The sequence below is a fragment of the Paroedura picta genome, chromosome 4 (genome assembly GCF_049243985.1).
Source record: "Paroedura picta isolate Pp20150507F chromosome 4, Ppicta_v3.0, whole genome shotgun sequence".
In the NCBI taxonomy this organism is placed as follows: Eukaryota; Metazoa; Chordata; class Lepidosauria; order Squamata; family Gekkonidae; genus Paroedura; species Paroedura picta.
The window spans coordinates 41,098,405-41,122,555 of record NC_135372.1 but is presented as its reverse complement, the minus strand read 5'-3'; the positions used below and the strand labels follow the sequence as shown (position 1 = coordinate 41,122,555).

The 24,151-nt window shown below is 46.4% G+C and overlaps 1 protein-coding gene across 1 annotated transcript in view; it reads right to left on the bottom strand.

Annotated features, from left to right (window-relative positions):
* LAMC1 (laminin subunit gamma 1) overlaps window positions 1-22,925 on the bottom strand; it is a 148,505-nt gene extending 125,580 nt beyond the window's left edge. Inside the window, exon 1 of the mRNA XM_077332612.1 lies at window positions 22,082-22,925. Within this exon, the coding sequence (XP_077188727.1) occupies window positions 22,082-22,460 (379 nt within the window). The 5' untranslated portion in view covers window positions 22,461-22,925. The remainder of the gene's footprint in view (window positions 1-22,081) is intronic.
* Between the last annotated feature and the right edge of the window lie 1,226 nt (window positions 22,926-24,151).

Sequence of the window (24,151 nt, the reverse complement as noted above, 5' to 3'; positions counted from 1 at the left end):
TTACTTACTCAGGGTTAAAGTAAACAGGAGTCCCAGCACGAAGATGAACAGGTTTATATTCCAGCACAAGCGTTCATGGACTAGAGCCAACTTCGTCAAATGCAGGCCTCTGCCAAAGTGAGCTCTGAGTCCATGAAAGCTCATACTAGAGCTTATTCATACTAGAATAAAAACACACAATGGAGGGGGGGTCAGTTATTTCATAGAATCATAGAATAATAGAGTTGGAAGGGGCCATACAGGCCATCTAGTCCAACCCCTTGCTCAACGCAGGATTAGTCCAAAGCATCCTAAAGCAAGACTCAGCTACCTGTTTTCATATTGCGCACACCACTACACAAAATTTTATTTCATTATGAGTTATTTCTTTAGAGGCGTCTGAAAGGAGGAGGGAAGAATTGCTTTGATCATCCTGGGGAATTTATTAAAACTGGTGTATTGGGAATGTATATCATTATAGCAGGGATACTGTTAAAATATGTTATCAACCGTCTCAACCTTTCCCTTTTGACAAGAGCAAACCCACTGGAATAGAGAATTGATCAGAAGCTGAGGACAAGACTCTGAAGGGTTCCCAAGTGTAGATTCTCTAGTACAGGGGTAGTCAAACTGTGGCCCTCCAGATGTCCATGGACTACAATTCCCATGAGCCCCTGCCAGCATTCGCAGTTTGACGACCCCTGCTCTAGTAGTTAAGAATCTTTAAGGCAGTTGGATAGTCTACTGGCAAAAACATATATATTTTCTGCAGTAGGGTACCTCCACAAGCAGGTCTTATTGAACTCCACATCCAATGCTTAATTATTTCTTTGGCTTTCTGAAAGCCTAGATATAACAAGACAGGGGGGCGGGGAGAAGGCGTACTCATGTAATTTTCCTTTGACCGTTCTCTGTCAGTTTGCACAGTAGTTAGCCACAAGAATAAGGGGAGTCCCAAATGCATATCCTTAAACAAGACATGTGTAAATCAGTCATATTGCATGTACATGGAGTAGAACAAAGTTTCTGGAGTGACAAACATACATGTAATTTTTTGCACAAAAGTTCTTTAAGGACAAATATTTAATACTGGGAAAAGCAGTCTTGGGGATACCATTTTAAGTACGTTAAAGTTTGGGATTATGCTTTATTCCAAACAGCAACAATGGAATTTCTAACCCCCTTCTCATCTAAACGTCTACACACAATAGAAAACTGTGCTAGGCCATCCTTTAGAATGCTTTTCACCAACAGGCCATAAATTAGAAGTACTCAAACAGAAATCTATTGTAAAGATGGAGCCAAGGAATAGATAATGTTATGGGATATGAACAACTGGGTTGCCTAAACATTATCAGTTCTTTACATTTTCCTACTGAGTGATGAATAGAACGACTTCTAGTAATTACACTGGACTGTAGCATAATCAGGAGCACCTACAACAAACACAACCTGAACAAAAGCAGATAACTACACAAATATCATGGTAACACACCAAAAGTCATTGAACTTGCATTAATCATGCGTTTACTTTCCAGGACAAAATAATGAAGCATCTTTTCAGTATGGTAGCCAAAAAAATAAACTGATAATTTCTTACTAAGTGGCAAAGTAGCAAAACCTTCTTAGTGAGAATGTTGCAGCTTTGTGTGGGCTTAGTGCCTGTAGCTTAACACAGCTGGAAGACAGCTAGCCACTGACTATTGGAGGTAAAAATTCAGACTTAACTGGGGCTGGTTAGGGGCACGGAAAGAAGAAGAGAACAATACACATACACAGAGTGTACCAAGAAACCCCAGCAACAATGACACTCAGTGGGAGAGGGGGCAGAGACAGATGGTTAAGTGTGAACACATCTTAACACAGTCACGCTTTCCTAAGATAAAACATCCCATGTCAATGCCCTCATGAAAACGCTTTCAAATTTATACTCAAGAGAACCACCAGCAGCTTACAAAATAGCTCTGTGAAGCTGGTAAACAGGGTTCTACGTTAACACAAACCACATTACCAAAAGGAGATAGATATTCCTGCAGCTGCACCACAGCTGGTCCAAACAGATTTCGAATTAGAGTTGGGCGCTATGTGTAGGACCAAGAAGGCCAGTCTTTCCTCCATGAAAACTTATGTTTTAATTTCCCTAAATACCATAACGCAAACAGGCCTAGCCTCCCTGCTATTCATCTGTTTTTCATTAACCTATCAATGAACCACATCACATGAATTCAACAACCATGGATTTCGCTAAAGTGGAAGAGGCTGACTAAATTCAAAAGGACTATACCAGGGGTAGTCAAACTGCGGCCCTCCAGATGTCCATGGACTACAATTCCCAGGAGCCCCTGCCAGCATTTGCTGGGAATTGTAGTCCATGGACATCTGGAGGGCCACAGTTTGACTACCCCTGGACTATACCAGCTTAAATTGATGAATTGGCCCCTTTACTGTTATGCTATTATGTGTGTGTACAGGGGGACTTCTCTCTTTTGTAAATAACATTGTATGCTAGCAAGGAGGGATCAAATAAACAAACTGCTGTAAGGGAGAGTGGTATTCAACAAACTCTGGAAGTTATTTCCCGGAATTTCGTAATCTTTTGAAATACTACAGATGTTAGTTGCTAAAAGAATAACTGGAATACTTTTTAATTGGAGATTTGAAAGCCACCACATTTGTGCAATGGCCACCTCATGGTCCTCTTCTTACATTTCAAACAGCAAAATAAATTTATTCCCAACAACTGGGGGGGGATAGCATAACTTGCCCTGCATATACAGTGCATCTGCCCAAGCTGTGTGTATTCCATATTACAATAAGAATTCTGCATTCATACTATTCAGATTATACACCAAGGAAAGAACCAAGTACTTGCATGACTTCTACAAATCGGCATTATTTTGCACAGTTCTATTCTGGCTTTGCTATCCCTACAGAGGGACAAAGACTCATATAAGCATTGAAGCCAAGCACTGGAGATGTAGCATTCAACTGTTTTTGCAATGTAAGGGTAAGAACTTTGTGGTAAAAAAAATAAAAGAAAAACTTGAATCCTAAGAAGAGCCTTCTACATTCATTGAAGCCAATGAGTTTAGAAGAAGAAGAGCTGGGTTTTTTGTACCCCACTTTTTACTGTCTGGTGTCTTATAAAGTACCTTACAATTGACTACCCTTCCTTTCCCCAACAGCCCCCTTGAGTTAGGGGGGGGGCTGACAGAGTTCTGTGAGAACTGTGACTGGCCCAAGGTCACCCAGCTGGCTGCATTTGGAGGGGGAGGTGGGAATCAAACCCAGTTATCCAGATGTTTAGGGGAGCATACGAGATTCTCTGGAAGTTAAATTTGCACACTAAAAACAGGGCTTTATCAGTGCTTTGTCCAGAATCCCTTTATGGCAGCACTAAAATGCCTAGCAGTAGGTAACGTAGCAAGGTTTTACATTCCATGCAGAATTGAAGACAACGCAGAACCTACAACTGGACCAAAAGGCATCAGCTTGGTTACTGTCGGTAGGTAGCCAGTGGGAACAAATTCTGTCCTGACCAACCAGAATTATAATTGCTCTCTCACAGCAGCTCCTTAGCAGGCATTCCAAAATCGACACTCACAGCTCTAAAATGCTTCTGAGTATTTGGGAAGTGAAACATTCATCTTCCAGAACTAGGAGCAGCTTATTTCCATTGCTAGATCAAAGCCTAAAAACAGAAGACGCTTAGAATAAAAAGTCCCATCGTTCATGGCATTTTTATCCTACCATTCCTCCTAGGAGGGCAGATTACTTGGTTGGGCCCCAAAAGAAAAGTAAGGGAGGCATCAGACAAGCCACGAGGGGGAGAACAACTCAAAGATGAGTCACCACCACTGAAAAAGCCCTGTTTCTATTCACCACTTGCTTCATTCCTTCAGGGGTTTTTTTGGGGGGGAGGGGGGTTCTTAGAAAGAAGAAAGAGGGGACGTGATTGCTTTTTAAGTATTTGAAAGGTTGTCACTTAGAGCAGTGGTCCCCAACCTGCGGGCCGTGGCCCGCTGCCGGGCCGCGAAGGCCATGGCGCCGGGCCGCGGCTCCCTCTCCCCGCCCCCCCCCCGCAGTAAAAAACTTCCCCGGCCGCAAGCTTGCGGCCCGGGAAGCTTCTTACTGCGGCAGGGCGGGGAGAGGGAATCGGGGCCGGGCTGCGCCCATGCGGGCGCGGCCGATGTGTGGGCGCGGCTCGGGGCGCGTCCCGATGTGCGGGCGTGGCTCGCGAGCGTGGCCCGACGCGAGGGCGCGACCCGCGGGCGCGGCCAATGTGTGGGCGTGGCGTGCGGGCCGTGCCCCAATGCCCTGCCGGTCCCCAACCTCAGAAAGGTTGGGGACCACTGACTTAGAGGTGGCAGGAAGTGGTTCCTGTTGGCAGCAGAGGAGAGGATCTGCAGTAATGGCTTTAAACTATACGTAGAATGGAACCCACTAGATAGCAGGGCGGGATTTCATAGTCAGAGTAGTTCGGCAGTGGAATTGGAGGTGGTAAGCCCCCTCACTGACGGTCTTCAAGTAGCAGCTGGACAGATACTTATCATGGATGCTTCAGGCTGATCCTGCATTGAGCGCAGGGGGTTGGACTAGATGGCCTTCCAATTCTTTTATCTTAACTGGAAGGCTGGACAGTGTATGAGACAGTCCTTCAAGTACCCCCTCAAGTTGTGTAGAGCCTTAAAGCACCTGCACTGTAATTTGTGACCTTGAACACATACAGCCAGTGCAGACAGGCAGCATACACAAGGGGGATACCACTTCGATATCCAGTCCCTGAAGCAGCTTAGCTGCTGCGTTTTGAACAAGCTGAAGTTTTCAGACAGTGAAGTGCATTAGTCAAGTCAAGCATAAAATTTGAGTCCAGTGACCCCTTTAAGACCAATAAAGTTTCATTCAAGGTGTGAGCTTTTGTGCGCATGCACACTTCCTCAGACACCTTGAATAAAATTTGTTGGTCTTAAAGGGGCCATTGGACAAATCTTGTTCTGCTACTTCAGACCAACATGGCTACTCACCTGAATTAGTCAAGTCAAGTTTATTGTATGTGGCCATAGGCCATCACAAAACCAAAAGCGAAAGGAGAAAGTAGATCAAGACATCAAGATGCTAAAAATATGTATGTCCAAAACTTTCTAAAATGGCTACCTCCATCAAAATGTAACAAGGACATACTTAAAAGGGAAGTCTAAATCAGGTGGTCACTTTTTAAGGACAAATTTGCTCTTATTCTAGCAAAAGAGTGCCACTCTATAAGAAACAGAAGGCTCTATGTCTGAGTAAAGTAAAGCACATTACAGAAACTTAACCTGGGTGTGACTGGAAGATGGATCACTGCAGCCAAATTGTGCTTTTTGGGGAACAACTGAGGCTGGTGTACCAACAGAGGATAAATAAAGGTGCTCTGTGCCACAGAGATGAGCTAAACTTGTAACTACAGAAACCTGAGCATTAAGGGCAAGCTCACCCTTTCCAAGCCTCAGACACAGAGTCTCACTAACTAGCCCACATTTCCTCTACTCCTGCTCCCATCCTCACACTCCACTGGGCAAAGTTTCAAGCTCCCCCCCCCCTCACCTTATACAGTCCTCTTCCAACAGAAGAACCAGCTGAGTTGAAAGAAAAGCTCTCCAGGGCAGGGGTAGTCAACCTATGGTCTTCTAGATGTCCATGGACTACAATTCCCATGAGCCCCTGTCAGCATTTGCTGGCAGGGGCTCATTGGAATTGTAGTCCATGAACATCTGGATGACCACAGGTTGACTACCCCTGCTCCAGGGGATTGTGTGCTATTCTCTTCAGTTGAGTGTCCTGCTAGCCTAAAACCTAGAGCTTCTTCCAAAAGTATTTGGAAATCCCTTGGTATCTGCACACTATTGGAAACAACCAGATCAGAATACTTCTTGAAGGTGGGGAAATCGTTAACAAATTAAACAGCAATTCAAAAGTCTAAGAATATTTGAATAATTATGACTGCGTATATTTTCTTAATTTGTTTTTTGGAGTGTGTGTGAATTAGGCATGTTGTTTGCTCTGCGTACTGGTTCTAATTATCAACTGCTGTGTTTTTTATTTTTAAAAAATCTTTGGAAACTCTTGCCTGTAGCAGAACCATGTACAAGGGTAAGGGCGGGTGGGCTCTTGGGAAACAACGGGACATTGGGAAACAGCTGAACAACAGAACTGTTCCCCTGTGCCTGGCCCATCCGCCTAGGAAACTGAACCTGGCCTCATCTCATCTTTGCATTTAGTCAAAGTAGGTGTTGAAATAAATATTGCATTAATGCCTTTGTCTCAGACGCATTATCTTGTGGCACAGCTAATGACATCCGTGAAAGATTCCTATTATATTCAAGCTGTGAGTGGTTTGAGGTCACAAGTTCGTGGCAGAGGGGAAATATGAATTGTGGGTTTCTGGATTCATGGTTCATTCGCACTGCCACTATGCCATACGAGCCTTAAGTCAATAAAACAAGGGTGCCAAAATTCGGTTTACTGAAAACCAGTTCGGAGGGGGGAGGGGGGGAAGCAGTCATTCCTTCTGTGACTGGATTAAAAACACAAAACACATGAAGGGTTTTGCGCCCCCCCCCCAAAAAAAAATGCTGTTTGTAAGGCCATCAACCTAACAAGCTATTGTTTTTCATTTGATTTCCCACACACACACTGATAATGTGTGGGTTGGGTGGACTTGAAGCATCAGAATCTACATCTACTTTCACCCTTTAAAGAGTATTTCTTTGCTCACCAGCACAGCGGGTTTTCTGAGACACTTAAAATCCACCTAAAATCCTCCCCAAATATTCCAAGAAGGCACCATTCTATTTAGCCAACAAGCCTACATTCACACACTAAACATATCCCAGTATGTCATCCCAGAGGAGTGCTAGGAAGGAGGCCAAGTGAGCGAGAGGAAAAAATATACTAGCGGGGGTGTGAGAAAGTAGCTGTGCGTATGTACAGATGTGTGTATAACCAGCCTGCTTCACAAGCAGAGGAGCAGTGATTCGTATAATGTCATTTAATCAGTTAACTCATGCCTGCAGAGAATACTATGGGGAAGGCACTGAACAAAACTATTCTAGAGTCCTGGGCCCCATCAGTGACCAAACAGCATCAGTGTTAAGATATCAGCATCAGTGTTAAGATATCAGCACCAGGGAAGTTTCTCATTCCAGGTCGGAGCATATAGCAGTATTAACTCTGGCACTAAAAGGAACCCAGTGACGAGAACACATGGAAGCATATTCATTTCTGTGACTGAGGCTGCAGGCAGCCGCCACACCAAGAGCCCTGATCTGCAGCTCCCTCAAAGGGCCACGATATTAAAATTATGCTCCAATATAGAAGCACTTTCTCTAGAATTCGTACGCCGTTCATACAGAAATGAACAGACTGTCATTCACATTTGCATAACACCTATCCAAAGACATTGTAGAACTGCCATATTCTACAATTCCTGCAAGCACAGAAAAAAGTAGGACGCTGAAAAGAACAGATCAATTAGTCCCATAATGTTGAAGACATGGGCGTGATAGTGTGAGTGCATAGAGCACCTCAGAAACTAGAGAAGTGCTTGCATAAGTGACCAGGATCTATTACCAGAGGTTCTCCACCAACATAACGCCATGACCCCAACTGCAGCAGTGGCAGTGTGTGCACACGCGGGGGGGGGGGGCGTTGTGCACAGATTGGAGGTAGCATGGAAGCAGCCAGTGCCATGGCTCAGCAGCTGCCGGCTGCCGCTGTCACCTGCCGCCACCCCGCGGCAACCCTGCGGAAGGTGCCAGGTGACCCCACTTGGAGTCAGGACCCCAAGATTGAGAACCCATTAGAGCAGTGTTCCCTAACCCCTGAGCCGCAGACTGGTACCGGGCCGTGGAGCCCTCAGTACCAGGCTGTGGCAGGGCGTGCCTACCTCCCCTCCGCAGCGCAGCGAGTGCCGTGATGCGGGGGAGGTGCTGGCGCCAGCGTGCCGGCGTGCGCAAACGCGCAGGCGCAGCAGATCTCCATCTGTGCATTTGCACCCACTGGCTCGCCCATACCCACACCTTCCTCTCCCCCCTAGTCCCCGGGCCTCCCTCCCCCCCCTGGTCCCCGGCCCAAAAAAGGTTGGGGACCACTGAATTAGACCATCAGTAGAAAATAGGAAGAAGAAAGCAATCCCTGACACGTCCTTTAAACACAGTGCCATTCTGTCCTAATTAAATGTGATGATAAAACACAATTAAAGAACGTGTAGCTATGGTTTGGTGTGATATCTGAACTGGGAAAAAACAAACATGGTCTGCAACAGACCAGCAAACTAAAATTAGAAACCATGGTTTGACGTTGCCTTGCAAAACTGTAGTTTATGCTAATTGAAGTTTGGCATGTTCTAACTAGCTAAAGTTTGGCACAGCTTGAGTTGATAAATCACAGTTAAAGCCACAGCCCTGTCCCTGGAGGCACCACAATACTGAAACACAAGTTCCAAACAGATGAAAAATGACAGCAAACAAACTGTTCCAAATTGTAGGGCTGCACCTTAGACTGCAAGCAAAGTTCTGATTGTGGAACAGTCATTCCTTCGCTCAGATGCCCTCCATCCAAAAATCCTACCCTACAGACTTAGGAGGATCCCTCCCCTAGCATAATGTCACTGGTCACAATGTAGGGTCCAGCAGGAAAAGAGGACCATTGGCTAAGATTACTCCTGTACCCCACCAATAGAAGCGCACTTGAACCAGTGGAAACAGCCTGTAGGACACAGGATGACATCTGACTGCCTGTTCTCCCATCATATGCTGTTAATGGCATGATATGGGTGGCGGGTTGGGAATTGGGGAGTTGTTTTTGGCTTTTTGTCCACCATCTGCCTTGCTTTATCATTTGTGGGGTTTGATTGTTATGTTTTAATTGGGGGGGGGGAATGTTGATTTTAGTGTTTTTATTGTATCTATTATTGTAAAGGCTATTTGCCTTTTATTTGTAAGCCGCCCCAAGCCAACTTGTTGAGAGGAGCAGGGTATAAGTCAATCAATCAATCAATCGATCGATCAATCAATCAATCAATGATGTGACTACAGTTTTCCATATTTGGAAGAGCCAAGAAATCTCTGCTTGGATTCTCAAAAACAATTCATGCAAACCAGTTTAACACCATGTGTGAACTGAGTCTGCATCGGACTGAAGTGCTACCTTTGGTATATCAACTTAAACTCTCAGCACCGCCTCCAATCCTCTTTTGCAATGTCAATGTATTAAGATCAGGCAATAAATAGGCCCTAAAAACTGGGCACAACTGATAGAAATCACCAGCATCAAGGAGAAATCCTTCCATAGTGAGCCTGTCCAGGACCACAAATAGCAGCTATTTTGTCCTGCAAAATGCCACACAGGCTCCAACCTCCTTCCATCCCTTAAAATAAATGCTCAGCCATGTATAGTATTCCCTAGTGTCTCCCACAGTGGCACCAGTCCTCCAGGAAAGGGATTCAGAGGAGAAGGGAACTGGAGAAAAATCTGAGAGTTTAAGAGCGTAAGGCAGAGATAAAGAGCTTTGCAGCAACTTTATATAGCTGTGCTGAACAACTGCAGGGTATATTTTTTTAAAGGCTCCTTCAGCTACTCAAGTTGAAACCTGCAAAATGTAAATCAAGCCTTTGTGAGACTAACTAAAATAGAGTCCCCCTCAGGGCTCCACAAATACCACAGTGAAGTCACTGAAGTGTTCAGTAAGCTATTCCCAGACCGAGATTGAACAAAGTCTCCAAAGGATTTCCTGACAAATTTCACAGTTAGAGTCACAGGTCTCAATTGAGAGAGATTTCTTCCAGATTGTTTAATCTTCACTTCTTGGGTGTCTAAAACAAAATCTCTATTAAAAGGACGGTTACAGGCAGAGCCAGTGAAAGCACAGAAGTCGATGTCATGGCTAAATAGCTCGCTTTACAGAAGCTTTACATCAGGGGTAGTCAAACTGCGGCCCTCCAGATGTCCATGGACTACAATTCCCATGAGCCCCTGCCAGAGACTGCTGGCAGGGGTTCATGGGAATTGTAGTCCATGAACATCTGGAGGGCCGCAGTTTGACTACCCCTACTTTACATATTTCTACAAAGGGAGAATCAAGCAGATCATTTTTTAAGCCCATAAATACACATATGGACACATGAGGCTGTCTTATGCTGAACCGGGTCACTGGTCCATCAGGACCAGGATAGTGTACTCAGGACTATGCAATGGCTCTCCAGGATCTCGGGTCTTTCATACCACAGTTTCTTCAGCCTTCTGACCATGGAGGAACCTTTGAAATATCTTCCAGGCTTTGAGGAATCCAGGAAGAGGTAACATGTTCCTTCAGAGAAGTGGGCACAGATGCGGGAACCAGTCATTTCTCCACTGTGGAGAAAGTGACTAGGCCTGAAGAGTGGGAGTGAGCTCCAGTGACAGCTAGTGATGTCAGCGGCCATCCAAAATTCTGTGAAGTCCACATTACCCTGGACAATTCTCATGTAACCCCAGGGTTCCCCGGAGCCCTGACTGGGAATTGCTGGACTACCTGATACTTCAGTTTAAATTGAGGATGCTGGGGATTGAACCTGAAATCTTGTACAAGGACGTGTTCTACTGCTTAACCATAAAGGCAAGTCTCAAAACCTCATGACTGTGAGACTATATTGAAAGACAACTGGCATCTGTGGATAGAACTAGCCATTGGAATGCCAAGCAACGTATAGAGATTATTTTATGTGGTTTGGTTGCAGTGATAGCAGCAGGGAGGTGTTTGGAGCTAGCAGGAGGTCAGAAGGGCCCAGGGCAGTGTTTCACAAACTGTGGGCTGGCACCCAAAAGTGAGGCATGAAGCCTCTGCAAGTGGCCATCTGTAATGGTCTTGCCATTACATTCTGTTGAGTTTTGGAAATGACCCTGGAAACAAGCAGGAGGTCATGGGAAATGTAGTTCATGGACATTTGGAGAGCCACCGTTTGGGACAACCCTGGCATACACAGTAAAACTTGTCCTGATGAGCTTCTTTGAACCTCAGATGGATCCATGGGGGTAATGGAGTAGGAGAGGATGGTCAAAGGATGGAATGTAGCTTCCATACGCAAAGGCTGTGCATGTCAGAATGTCACTGGTTTGGGCTCCAAACACTTTCTATGATGTTTGTTGGTTTCTCAAAAACATCTGGCTAGCCACTGTAGAAAACAGAATGCTGGAACAGAAGAAGAGTGGCCCATTTTTGGCTGCAGGTCTACAGCTTATTTCAGGACAGAAAATACCGTTCCACGGAACCACACACAACATAGGAAGAAGTCAGTTTAAAAACTCGTAACCCACAGCTGACAGCCATTTTCAGTCCCATTACCTTGCAGTCAACTCATTTATTTAAAGAAAAGATTCACACCCTGCTGAAGCTGCTTCTATTTCAAGATTCCTACACAAGTGATTTACAACCAAGTTAACCCCTCATGACAGAGGCAGTATATAATTCAGAACTGACACCTCCTCAGCTCTAACAGCAGCAAGCAAGAACTCCCATCTCCCAACACCTGCGACTTTTAAGAGGAGGAAGTCTTTTATTGTAAAGGTAAAGGTAAAGGTAAAGGTATCCCCTGTGCAAGCACCGGGTCATGTCTGACCCTTGGGGTGACGCCCTCCAGCGTTTTCTTGGCAGACTCAATACGGGGTGGTTTGCCAGTGCCTTCCCCAGTCATTACCAGCGATTATTGTAATGAACACCAATGACGACAACTCAAAATAGCCCCAACTAAATGCTGGAAGGTGCCTCCCATTAGTATTTCTTATGCAACAAGATGGTCCTGTGAGCTGCTTAGCTTTGGAAAACAACATGTACAGTCACCGAAACAGTAATAACATGGGTTTTATTTGCTCCCTTGTATTTAAATGAGGAAAATACATAAACAAGTTAGGCATGTTCACCTACAGTGGGTGTTCTTAACCTGGGCCCAAGGATCCTTGGGGGGGGGGTGTCTCCGGACGGTCTTCAGGGGACCATGAACCAGGCACAAACAAACTGTGCCAAATCTAGCTTGGGAAGTTGCTCAAGATTTGGATACAGTGCTTGAAGGATTCTTTGGCGGGGATAGAAATGGGAGGCCATGGGGCAGAGGTAGCCAAACTGTGGCCCTCCAGATGTCCATGGGCTACAATTCCCATGAGCCCCTGCCAGCGAATGCTGGCAGGGGCTCATGGGAATTGTAGCCCATGGACATCTGGAGGGCTGCAGTTTGACTACCCCTGCCATAGGGTGAAAAGGAATATAAAGGCTCCTAATGCCACTCTTCCTCCAGGGAAACTTATCTCTGTTGTCTGAAGATCAGTTGATACGTGACAGCTCAGCCTTTTCTCCAGCATACTGCTCCAACCTTTGCACACCCAAATTTCATTGTACCACTTTTTACTAAAGAAAGAAAAATTAACATCCCAGATGAAGTCACATCACTGCCAAGTGGATTGATATCTTTTGTCAGCATCTGCTGCATGTTCTGTCCTCCTTCTAAGGCTACGTTTCTGAAACCATGAGATGGGCCTGCTTATAAAAGGACGTGCTGCGGTTTAGAGCTGGATCAAGCATTCCCCCCCCCTAAATATTTCCAGTTCCACTTGTCTTCTGTTGGATACAACAGCTACACAGATGAATCTCAGGTTTTATAGCTGCTTGCCATCTGCTCACCTGCAGTATGAAAAAAAACTAGAGAAACTTCACAGAAGTAGGTTCTTTTTGCCACAAAGAGCTATACATACAAAGGGAGGATTGAGCCAGTAAACTGTGGGCTAAATTCACAGGGCTGTAGTAAGCCCTCCTTGCCACTAACGTCTTGTTCCTAGATCACCTGTATTTATAAAATCACAGAATCATAGAGATGGAAGGGGCCATACAGGCCGCCTAGTCCAACCCCCTGCTCAGTGCAGGGGAGTTCTCTCATCTATTTACAGCGATTGGTTCTAACAAAGCTATTCTATTTTTCACTAGCTTCATAAGTACTTAAAAGACCCTAAAGCAAACCAGGCTTCCTCCAACTTGCCTTATGTGGGCTTCTTACTAGGGCCAAGTTTCATTTTTGGTTCAAGATACAAAGCATGAGCAGATGGGGAAAAATTGGGGTAAAATGTAATAAACATTAATATTCTAGAAACATCTATGTCCAAGATGTTTCGGTCAAGCTAGCTGTAGAAACTACGATCCTTTTTCTTTTAAATGACGTTCAATATAGAGTGTGCTCAGATAGCTTTTTCAAAATACAAAAAAGGGTAACGTGAGACATTCCAGTCAAAAGGCATATAAGGAGAAAAATAATATTCATGGGAATTTAAAAGACTTAATCAATTCATCCTTGTACAACATATTTTGCCAGTATTGTCCAGGCACAAGATACAGGGGGGGGGGGCACAAAGACAAGAGGTCTGAGGAGGGCCCGTGGCTTAGTGGTTAAAGATCTCCCTTGCATGCTGAATGTCTCTTGTGGAGTCTTTGCTATCTCCAGTCAAAACCAGGCAGATAGTACCTGATGGGAGAATCCTCTGGAGATCTGCTGTTATCTGTCCAAGTAAAAGAGGAGATGGTTCTTCTATGCCACTTTTCTCTACCCGAAGGAGTCTCAAAGCGGCTTACAGTCACCTTCCCTTTCCTCTCCCCACAACAGACACCCTGTGAGGGAGGGGAGACTGAGAGAGCCCTGATATTACTGAAGAAGAAGAGTTGGTTCTTATATGCCGCTTTTCTCTCCCCAAAGGGGTCTCAAAGCGACTTACAGTCACCTTCCCTTTCCTCTCCCCACAACAGACACCCTGTGAGGTGGGTGAGGCTGAGAGAGCCCTGATATTACTGCTCAGTCAGAACAGCTTTCTCAGCGCTGTGGTGAGCCCAAGGTCACCCAGCTGGTTGCATGTGTAGAAGTCCGCACTCTTACCCACTACACCAAGCTGGCTCTCATGTATACAACAATGACCTCAATAGGCCAATAGTCTATTCTACACCAGTTATGCCATTTATGAACGTTGCTCAATCCAGCAAACATACTTGGCAGATGATATAGCTTTTCCAGCTTTTTTTTTAATACTATGGTTCTATAAATAAGTACAACTCCTATGTGAGAAATGACCCAAGGGGAAAGATTTATTTCACGTTCCGTAGAAATAAGATTACAACATACTTCTTTTTGTATACAGAGGCAAAAGCATCTTGCACAGTACCACGGCGGGGGGGGGGGGAGAATTGTCACACATACCCCTCAGTCTCCAGTTTTACCTCTGCTTCTACAATGCCTTTTCTATCAGTGTGCATGGCAGTCGCACATGCTTATATTCAAGGCTTTTTGCATGTTCAATCGGGCTCTTGTCCTCTCAGAATCCAAGACCTCTAATGAACCACATCCTACACTGCCCTCAAAACAAAGACGGTCCTAACAGCCTTGTGAACGATTGGGCTTAATGAACGCTAGGGTTGCAAATTCCCAGCTGAACTATGTTTAGATAAAAAAAATATTCAGAAATAAACACTGTAAAATTTCTTCAGTATTAATTAGGCAAATAAAGCCGTTTCCAAGCAACGCTGAGACCATACAGAAGAGATATGCCTCCACTAGTCATTCTACAAAACTACCGATTTGTAAACTTTTCAGACTGCAGACAGAGAGAGATCATAAAGCCGTCCTTCTGCCCTTCACAAAAACACAGCTCTACTGAATTGGGAGAAACACTCAAAAGCCTCTCTCTCAGATTTGAAAAGATAGTTTTGGACACATGCATTCTGAACAGGGAACGTTTTCACAGCTAAAATAAACCCACAGCTAAGCAGCCGCGGCATCCAACCTCTGCCTCCTAAAGAGAAAAAAGCCGGCCAGACAGAGTCCAGTATAAAAAGAAACATCTTATCTAATTGTTTCAGAGACAGTTTCCATACCTCAACTGTGAAAGGTTAGTTTTATAAATAAAACAATTAAGTAATAACGTGTTTGCTGTGACATTCAAGTAATCTAAAAATATTGCCTTTATAACAACACAAGGAGCTGCTGTAACTAAATTGCAATAGATTCAGCTGGCACTGGAACAGCAATATATGTTCAGCAAAAGACTTTGAAAATAAAGATGTCTTAACACCGGCAGATGCCAAGCACTGGACAGGAGAGGGACTTCCACAAAGTGGAAACCACGACAAAGAAGGCCCTGCTCCGTATGTTCTCCAATCAAATCCCAGTGAATGACAGAAGGGCAACAAGGCATCCTCTAATTACCTTGGCAAGAAGATAATATGGACTTAAGTGTCTTTGTAAAACTAAAGTTCAAAAATTGAGACACAGCTTTCCTAATAATTTTTGTCAAATGAGTAGGGACTCGTAAATGTAGTCGTTTGCCAAGGAATATCATAATAGCTTCTGCACTCCTGGAAAGCAAGGCTGGTTCTGTTAGAATAGCAGCATTTGTTAGAATAATGTCTCCTCGGCAGGAGTCTACTGTTTGCTGATTCAGCCTAACATCCTGAAAGCAAGTTAGCTAGAAAAAGTCATGGCCCAGTTACCAAGGCCTTTAACATCAAAAAGCATATAAATACACAGCATGTGAATAGCCACACTTTGGTATAGTTAAACAACAACCAAAAGAACCCAAAAATACCTAAACGGAATGTCTGGACAAGACACAGGGGGAAATCACTAAGGCGAAGCAACATCTTACACACCTTTGTCTCTTCAAGAACAAAAAAGCACCTCAGATGGTGAACATATCTACCAATTTAACTGAAAAGTATCTTTGCACACTTATGTAAATCCAATACAACTGACCATTTAAAATAGAGGATCAAATTGAGAAGTCCTTCCTACTCCTTAAACATTATCTAAGACAGTTTCAAAGATTTCATTTTCTTACATTACATAATCTGTTGAGCTAATTTGATTTCCCTTGTTAACTGAACACATACAGTGATATTGCTCTATTATTTCAGCCCTCTTTTTGTCCCCCAAGGGCTTTCTCCAAACCATGGATAAGCCACTTACGACTGAAATGAAAGACACCTGGAACAAGTTTCATGTTATTCAAAAGCCACCTTGAAATAAGGAGACACACCAACCGGGAAGCCGAAACTTCACAGAGCAGCAAGCTAGTACTATTTGATCCAGTTCAAGAATACGGAACTAAAACAGAGAGCAGCCATGTTGCTCTTCAGCAAAAGAGATTGAGCCACAACATTAATATCTTAAAGACTAATACAAATTTTGAGATATAAGAAAAGTGTTTATATCCAGAAAATCTCATTGGTCTCTAAGATACTGAGGAAGGGAGCTTTGATTCTCGGCACTTATACCACCACCACCCCCCAAAAAAAATCTTCTTGGTCTCTTGAGGTACCATGGTACTCAGATCTAGCTGTTCTACTAGAACTGCATATGTTACTGTAACTCCTAGTGTTATAAAGGCATTTCTTTCTCCTTTCACAGTTATTCCGATCCTTTCAAGAAGGAACAGTTCCTATGCAAGCAAATTCTGATCAGAATATAGAACTGTTCATGTGTGAATTCCACAGGTAAACACCAATCACATAAATGAAAGAGGACTCACCTGATGGTGTGTGCCCCCCTGGAAAAGGCACCACCTGTACATGGATGAATCACCAACACTTTGTGATCCTATCCTGCTTTATAGTCCAGATAGCAAGTACTTCCACCTAACCTTTCTTCCAAACTTGAAGTGTTATTGTCTAACTAATCTCCTGGGCAAGCAAGCAAATTAAATTTCCCTTGCATTCACTGCCCTTACCGTTTCATACAAAAGACCATCGGATTGACACCTACCACATCACAGGTGTGCAAATATTCGACCGTTTGCAACTCGGAAGAGTCAAGAACATCGCCCCAAATGACAAAGTCATCATAAAAGCAACTGATTCTTTTCCTGAGGTGGGGGAGAGGTTTGAACTGTCTTCAAAATTCCTCCTCTGCCACACACGCCGTTCAAAGAAAACTAAAGAAAGAGCAAATCCAGTGAGGGATAATCTGTTAAAACACTACACAAATCAGCCCTCGCAATTTATTACCTTTTGGGACCAGCCCGTTTTCTTTTAGCGCTGTGTGCAACAGGATTAACAGTGCAACTGCTTTTGTGTCCTTTTAAAATGATGTTTGACCACCACAAAGCAACAATTTAACTCTCAGACAGAACCACTCCTTTGAAGTGGTCATTCCCAGTCCCAGATAGACAAAGGAAACACAGAACTGTGCACATTCTCCATCACTCCTCCTAAAGTTTTCACAGTTTTGGGATTATAATCATTTTTTCCACCTTCATCCACTGACCTGTTAAACCTGGCTACTCCAGTCCATTAAAATGTTCTCCCCCCGCCCCTCCCCAGGTTAACTATTACAAACTCAGCAAGGCGATGCAGCTACGGTCCTTATTAGGAGATACACACAGAGAGCAAGACTCCCACTGTCTCTCACTGTGACCAGGAAAGTGGGATTACAATGCGGAATCAGGAAAGAGAAATCCCTTCCAGTTGTACAAGAGGAGAGTGAGAAGAGGAAACTGAGTCCTTGTATGGGAAAGGGAAGAATGCATGTTCAGGGAAAGGGGAAGGGCACAGAGGAGACAATTCCTTTACGGAACACATCCCGAGAGAGCAGATTTCATGATCTGAGAATTAAAATGCAGAGGCCAGATATGCGGCTACTTACTAAATATGGGATTATGAAGAGGGAGGAGGAAAGATAGGAAGGCCTCTTGTCTGGCCAAGGAAAAGGAAATTCACAGTGCCAGATCAGGCACAAATTTCCAGCGAGTTGCACAACACATGTAGGTGGGGAACAAAACCAGGCCTGTAGGTACAGCCTTAGGTAGATACAGATAAGCAAGCAGGTGATGCTAACTCTGAAGCTTCCTCCTTCTCCAACACAAGGCAGTAGTGGCGAGAGCACAGGCTTCAGACGAGAATTAAAATCCTTTTAAGTTACACTCCTCAAGCCTCTGAAGTAGGCCGCGCTATGTAATAAGGCAAGCAAACTTCAAAGCAAAAATGTATAGAATTAGGCTGGAAGTGTTGCTAAAGCAGCACCCACTCACCGCCCCCCTTTGAAACTCGCTCTCTTTTTGCACTTGTGTGGGGGAGAAAGAATCACTCTCCACCCCTTTTTGGTGCGTTGCTTCCGGAGAGTTTGTGAAACGAGAGTTTTTTTGCTACTCCGCATATTTCTGCTATTCTGTACAGGCAATACAAGCACCTGCGTCATTCTACTGTGGGACTAAAACTCAAGCAACTGTTCAAAATAAATAGACTTACGCAACTTAATGCATTATGGGGGAAAGGAAGGGAGCAACCACTGTTGCAAAGGTTAAGAGTACCAAATGCCACTCGTCAACCCATGAAGAATCTGTGGATATTGATGGGAATCATACAGACGCTTGAAAAGGCCTTGGATGGTCCTGGCTAGCCGTATCTCATCAGATCTTGGAAGCTAAGCAGCATCAGCCCTGGTTAGTAGCTGGATGGGAGGCCAACAAGGGTCACTGGGCAGAGGCAGGCAAGGACAAACACAGAACCATGGCTTGAAAACTTTTTTGGCTTGGGAGGAACCTTTAAAATATTGTTCAAGCTTTGAGGAACTCTGGAAGTGGGGACATGCCCTTTCAGAGAAGTGGGCGCAGAACTAAGATGTGGGAGTCAGACAATTATTTGATCAGTTACCCATTTCCACGGTGGAGAAACTAGGCCTGTAGAGCAACAGGGGAAGTGGGTTCCAGTTATGTCAGCGGCCATCCAAAATTCTAGGAAAAGCTGCATAAACCCGGGAGGGGGGGGAGGATCCCTGCCCTATAGGGATAAATCAGCTGCAACTTGATGCGACTTTGGCCCTCCAAAGGCCTCATCACTCCCATTCCAATCTATAAAAAATGGGACAAAACAGCACCCTCTCTGAAAGCTGTCAAAATCCCTGCTGATCTAGAACTGGTAGGTGAAGCTGAGAGACCCCTGGATATTAATCTGTGAGAACATCACTATCAGGGCTGTGACGAGTCCACGGTCAGCCAGCTGGCTGCAGGTGAAGGAGCAGGGAATCAAACCCAGCTGGCCAGATTAGAAGCTGCTGCTCTTAACCACTACCTGGCTCTTTGTCAAAGTATCCTCCTTCTATGAGCAAGCGACAGCTGCTGACATTGAGCAATGATCAGTTATCATTCCCCATGGCCAGCAGTGACTAAAGCTGCCATTTACACCAGTACTCTCTCTTCCACTGGACAAAACAAGTGATAACATGTCCAAAATGCCTCTCCTAACTAGGGGAGCGTCTGCTGAGTCAGTGCATCTGGGATACTTCAGCCAGAGCCTGAATCTCACATTCATTTAGGCAGCTGACAAGGGTGAATGCTGAACCTGCAACTGCATTATTGGTTTGTACATGCTTTGTATCTTTGGAATGTCCAGGGCAGGGGTAGTCAAACTGCGCCCCTCCAGATGTCCATGGACTACAATTCCCATGAGCCCCTGCCAGCATTTGCTGGCAGGGGCTCATGGGAATTGTAGTCCATGGACATCTGGAGGGCTGCAGTTTGACTACCCCTGGTCCAAGGTGTCACTAAAGAAAAAGTTGTGTTGACGCAACACCAGCAGGACCAGGTTAGAGAGAAGGAAGTCAGACAAAAAGACATGCTCTGCAATTACTCATCCGAAATATTTTTCTGTCCCCATATAACAAGATTCCCAAAGAGGTATACAACAACAAAACTTGTCAACCAAGCCATAATATAACAAATGCATAAACACATGTAAAAATAATTAGCAGCACACCTTAGAATATCATCAAACCACTTAAATCTCAGGAACTCCGAACACGGCAATAAAGCCAAAGGAACCCCAAAGTCGAGGACAGAAATAAACCAAAATATCTTTAAGAGCATAACAGGAATAAGTCAGACAATAGATCAAGATTTCTCTTGGCAAAACAGGCAAATATTCACCTGGCACTAGAAACTTAATAGATCTGGTGCAAGTTAGAGAGATGAGCAGAGGGCCATTTCACCCTGGGGTGCTATGACTAAAATGCTGTGTCAATGACATTTGAGGACCTTCATTTTACAAAGCAGCAAAGTCCAAAAGTCATTTCTTCAGGCTGTCAAAGAAAGATTCCTGGACGTTATAGTAAATCTACTGTACACATGCTTAATTTACTACTACACCAGTTGCTTTGGTTTGGTGATAATCTGTTATGTCGTTTCAGGGCCAGAGACTCTTGCGCCCTGGCTCAGCTCTCAACATTTTGAGGAAAAGCATCGTACCCAATAGGAGAGGAGAAGAAGGTGGGAACTCTCCCTCCACTTCTATGACTCTGAAGCTAAAAAGGCACATCCACACAAGTCTTAAATTTGGCCTGGGAGCTTGGCAGACCTACAGCAGAGTATCTCTGGAGCATACGGAGTCATGGTTTTCTCTCAGCACTCCTGTGCATCTGGGGCTGGTGGGAAAGGGCTCGGTGCATAAGTCACGGCTACAAGACATGATGACAGAAGCACCCTTTAGTTTAGAGATGTTTCAAAAAGGGATTAGACACATTCAAGGAGGGAAAATCTGTCAGCAAGCCCTGGCCAATGGAGCTAAATCCTGCTCACAGGTTGCAGAGCTCAGAGTGTCTGATGGTGGGAACAGGAAAGAGCCACCACCTCCTTGTGAATTTCCAAAAACATCTGGTTGCAGTTATTAATTCTGCCTTGCCATCCATCTGCAGGGTGCTTCACAACCAACAGCAGAAAGGCCTTTGCCCTGAGGAGCTTGGAATGTATTGCTTGACCATGAGAGAGACCCCAAAGAGAGCTGTGTAAATGGAAACACATCATGGAAAGGCAAGCATGACAGAGGTAATCATTTCAGCACGGGAGTGGTGTCAGTCCGTTGACACATAACTTAGATGTGAGCCTAGCAGCTGGAACCTTAAGAACAAACCTATTCCTGCACGAAGCCTTTGTGGACTAAAAGAAGAAGAGTTGGTTCTTATATGCCGCTTTTCCCTACCCAAAGGAGGCTCAAAGCGGCTTACAGTCGCCTTCCCATTCCTCTCCCCACAACAGACACCCTGTGGGGTGGGTGAGGCTGAGAGAGCGCTGATATCACTGCCCGGTCAGAACAGTTTTATCAGTGCTGTGGCGAGCCCAAGGTCACCCAGCTGGTTGCATATGGGGGAGTGCAGAATCGAACCTGGCATGCCAGATTAGAAGTCCGCACTCCTAACCACTACACCAAACTGACTGACTAGAAGTGCAGTCCATGAGATGAAAGTCACTAGAAGCCAGTACAAACCACACACTACCATAAAGGTTCCTGCGTGACCTTGGATAATCCCCCTTCCCCATTGTCCTGAGGCAAAAACGGAAGAGGTAAGAACCACCCAGGGCACCTTGAGCTCTGTGTTGGAAGGGCAACAGACAAATAGGAACTGTGGGAATCTGTGAACCAGTAAGGCAGGTCTCACACTTGGAGTCGGGCTCTGGTTTCTAGATCCGTCATTCCTGTGTAACAGCTGCATTAGTCCAAAGCTGCAGGAATAAACCACAGCCCGGCAGCTCCTTAAACACTCACAAGAGGCTAGAAACCACTTCTTAAGCTACTAGAAAAAGACCTGGGCGTTTTGTACTCCACTTTCTACTACATGATGGAGTCGGAAGGCTCCCCTCCTCTCCCACAACAGACACCCAGTGAGGTAGGCGAGGCTGAGAGAACTCTGACTGGTCCAAGAACACCCAGCTGGCCACATGTGGAGGAGGAGGGGAGAATTAAATCCAGTCCTCCAGATTAGAGACTGCAGCCCTAGCCACCCCACCAAGCCTCTCCAGCCCTCCAGCGGAGAGAACCGTCCCTATGCAGGTCGAAAGGAAAGTTAGTCCTAAGCACAGGAGCCTCAATCCCTGGCCGCCTACCTCACAGGGCTGTCGTGAGGACACAAAAGAAGGCCAAACTAGGAGCAACATCTGGACCACCATGAAGGAAGCACGGAAATTAACTTTTTTGATGTGTTCCTGGGCTCAGCCTCTCCTGAGGGTGGGGGGGTCGCGAGTGGCTCCTCACAAGGGCGGCCCAGGCCCACCCCCTCCTCCCGCCGCGCCCACTCACCCAGGTGCAAGGTGAGGTTGATGGTGCTGGGGTACTGGACGCCGGCCAGCATGGTCTGGCTCTGCCACCAGGTGGTGTCGGCCTGGTTGTTGTAGTCGGTGAGGAAGGCGGCGCCGTGCTGCAGCGGCGGCTGGGAGGCGTCGCACAGGTGGCACGACTTGGTGACCCCGGTGACGCCCGTCTGCACGCAGTACTCCTCGGCGGGGCTCCCGCACGTGTTGGTGGCCACCACGGTGGCGTTGAAGGCGGCGTTGACGAACTCGGGCATGCAGCGCTGCGCCCGCCGGCCCTGCTCGTCGCCGCACTCGTCCATGGCGCCGCCGCACAGCCCGGCCAGCGGCACCAGCCACAGCAGCCCCAGGCGCAAGCGGGCAGTCATCCTCCGACGCCTCCTGCTGCTGCTGCCGCCGCTGCTGCTCTCCGCTTCCCTTCCCTGCCTTCCTCAGGCAGGGCGAATCGCCACCTCCGAGCCTGGCCTCTCCCAAGCAGGCAGGCAGGCAACGGGGAAAGGACACGCCTGCCTGCCTCCGCCCCGCTCCCGCCTTTCGCTTCTGCAGCCCTCCAGGCGAAGCGGACGCGGGCCCGGCTGCGTCGCGCGAGGGGGAGCAGGAACAGCAGCGGCAGCAGAAGCGGCGGCGAGTCCCACACAGCGACTGGGCGTGCAACGCACACTCGCTTGGCCAAAAGGGTGGGGGCGCCGCGTTGCACGCCGGGATGCTCAGCCCTCCCGGGGAGGAGGGGGAGGAAAGGTGGGAAGGGGGGGAGGGAAGCACCCGGGGGTTGAGTGACTTGACTGGGGACCTCGGCGGAGGACCCTCCTCCTCCTGCTCGTCTCCTCCTCCTACTCGGAATGCTTTGAATGGGAGAGGAATTCCCGCATGGGAACGTCATGGGAAGGGAAGGGGGCGGGGAGAGAGCCCTCTGGGAAAGGGGGGGGGGGGCGAAGAACCCGCGACTTCCTGCGACGCCGCGGCCTCGACGGCTCCTTCAGAAGAGCGCGCTCTGCAGCCGCAGCTGTTAGACAAGGACGGTAATGCAAGTCGCCGCAGGGCACGCCGAAAGTGGACCGCCCCGGATGGAGCCCCGGGCTGTGCATTGGGCCGCCGACGCCTCTGCGCTCGCTGAGTTCAAGCGCCAGTCAGCGCGTGAGCCTCTTCTGTGCGCACGTTGGGTCCAAAGCGCATCCCGCGGAATTCGAGCCGGTTCTCCAGGGTGGCCGAGGCGCCCCCGCCCCGAAAAATGAGGGCTAGGACTGGCAGCCTTATTTGGAAATAAAGAGTGTTGACGGATGCCCGCGTAAGCTTGTGTTCATTTCCCTCGCGTTTGGTCATCTGCAAGGGCAGGGCCGTTTGCTTTAACGTCGGGGTCCTCGGAACAGATCTGAAGGCTCTTGGGTTGGCCCGGCAATGATTCACCTTTCCACGGGCCAACAGTGTCATTTATGCCCCATTGGGTCTCAAATGCTGCCTAGGGTGGCAACACAGACATAGACTTCAAGGTCATCAAAGACTTAATAGGATTTGGATAACTTCTGGCTAACCTACTTTTTCTCCAGTGTGTTTCTTTTGCAATGTGTATATAAGTACGCATATAGATAAGAATTTTGGGTTGGAACCAGACTAAATGGGCAGCTTCCTCCTATTCCCACTGTAGACCCTCTCTCTTGTCATTCCTTGGGGTCCCCCATTCCCCAGGAGGAGCATTTTGTGGAGATCTCTGGCTGCAGTGAGAAGGAGCCAGTTGGAAAGTTCTGTTCTACCACTGGGAGAATTCAAGCTGGATTCAACCCTCTGACATCAAATTCCCATCCCTGTTGAAGATGGCCCTGCAGCACTGATTCCAGGCAGCTGCTCCCATTTATATGAGGCCTGGGTTTGGAGCAGCGTGTTTCCTGCTGGACCAGAATAGATCTGCTTCTTCAACAACCTCCTCTGAATTGCTGGGTTCTTCCCCCAATGTTTGTTAATTCAATACTAGTCAGGGGCTGAGAGTTTTAACTGCCACGTGAGTCCTTTCCAGAACCCTCTCTAGAGAAGCTTCAATATGATTTTTAGTAAACCTTGCCAGTAC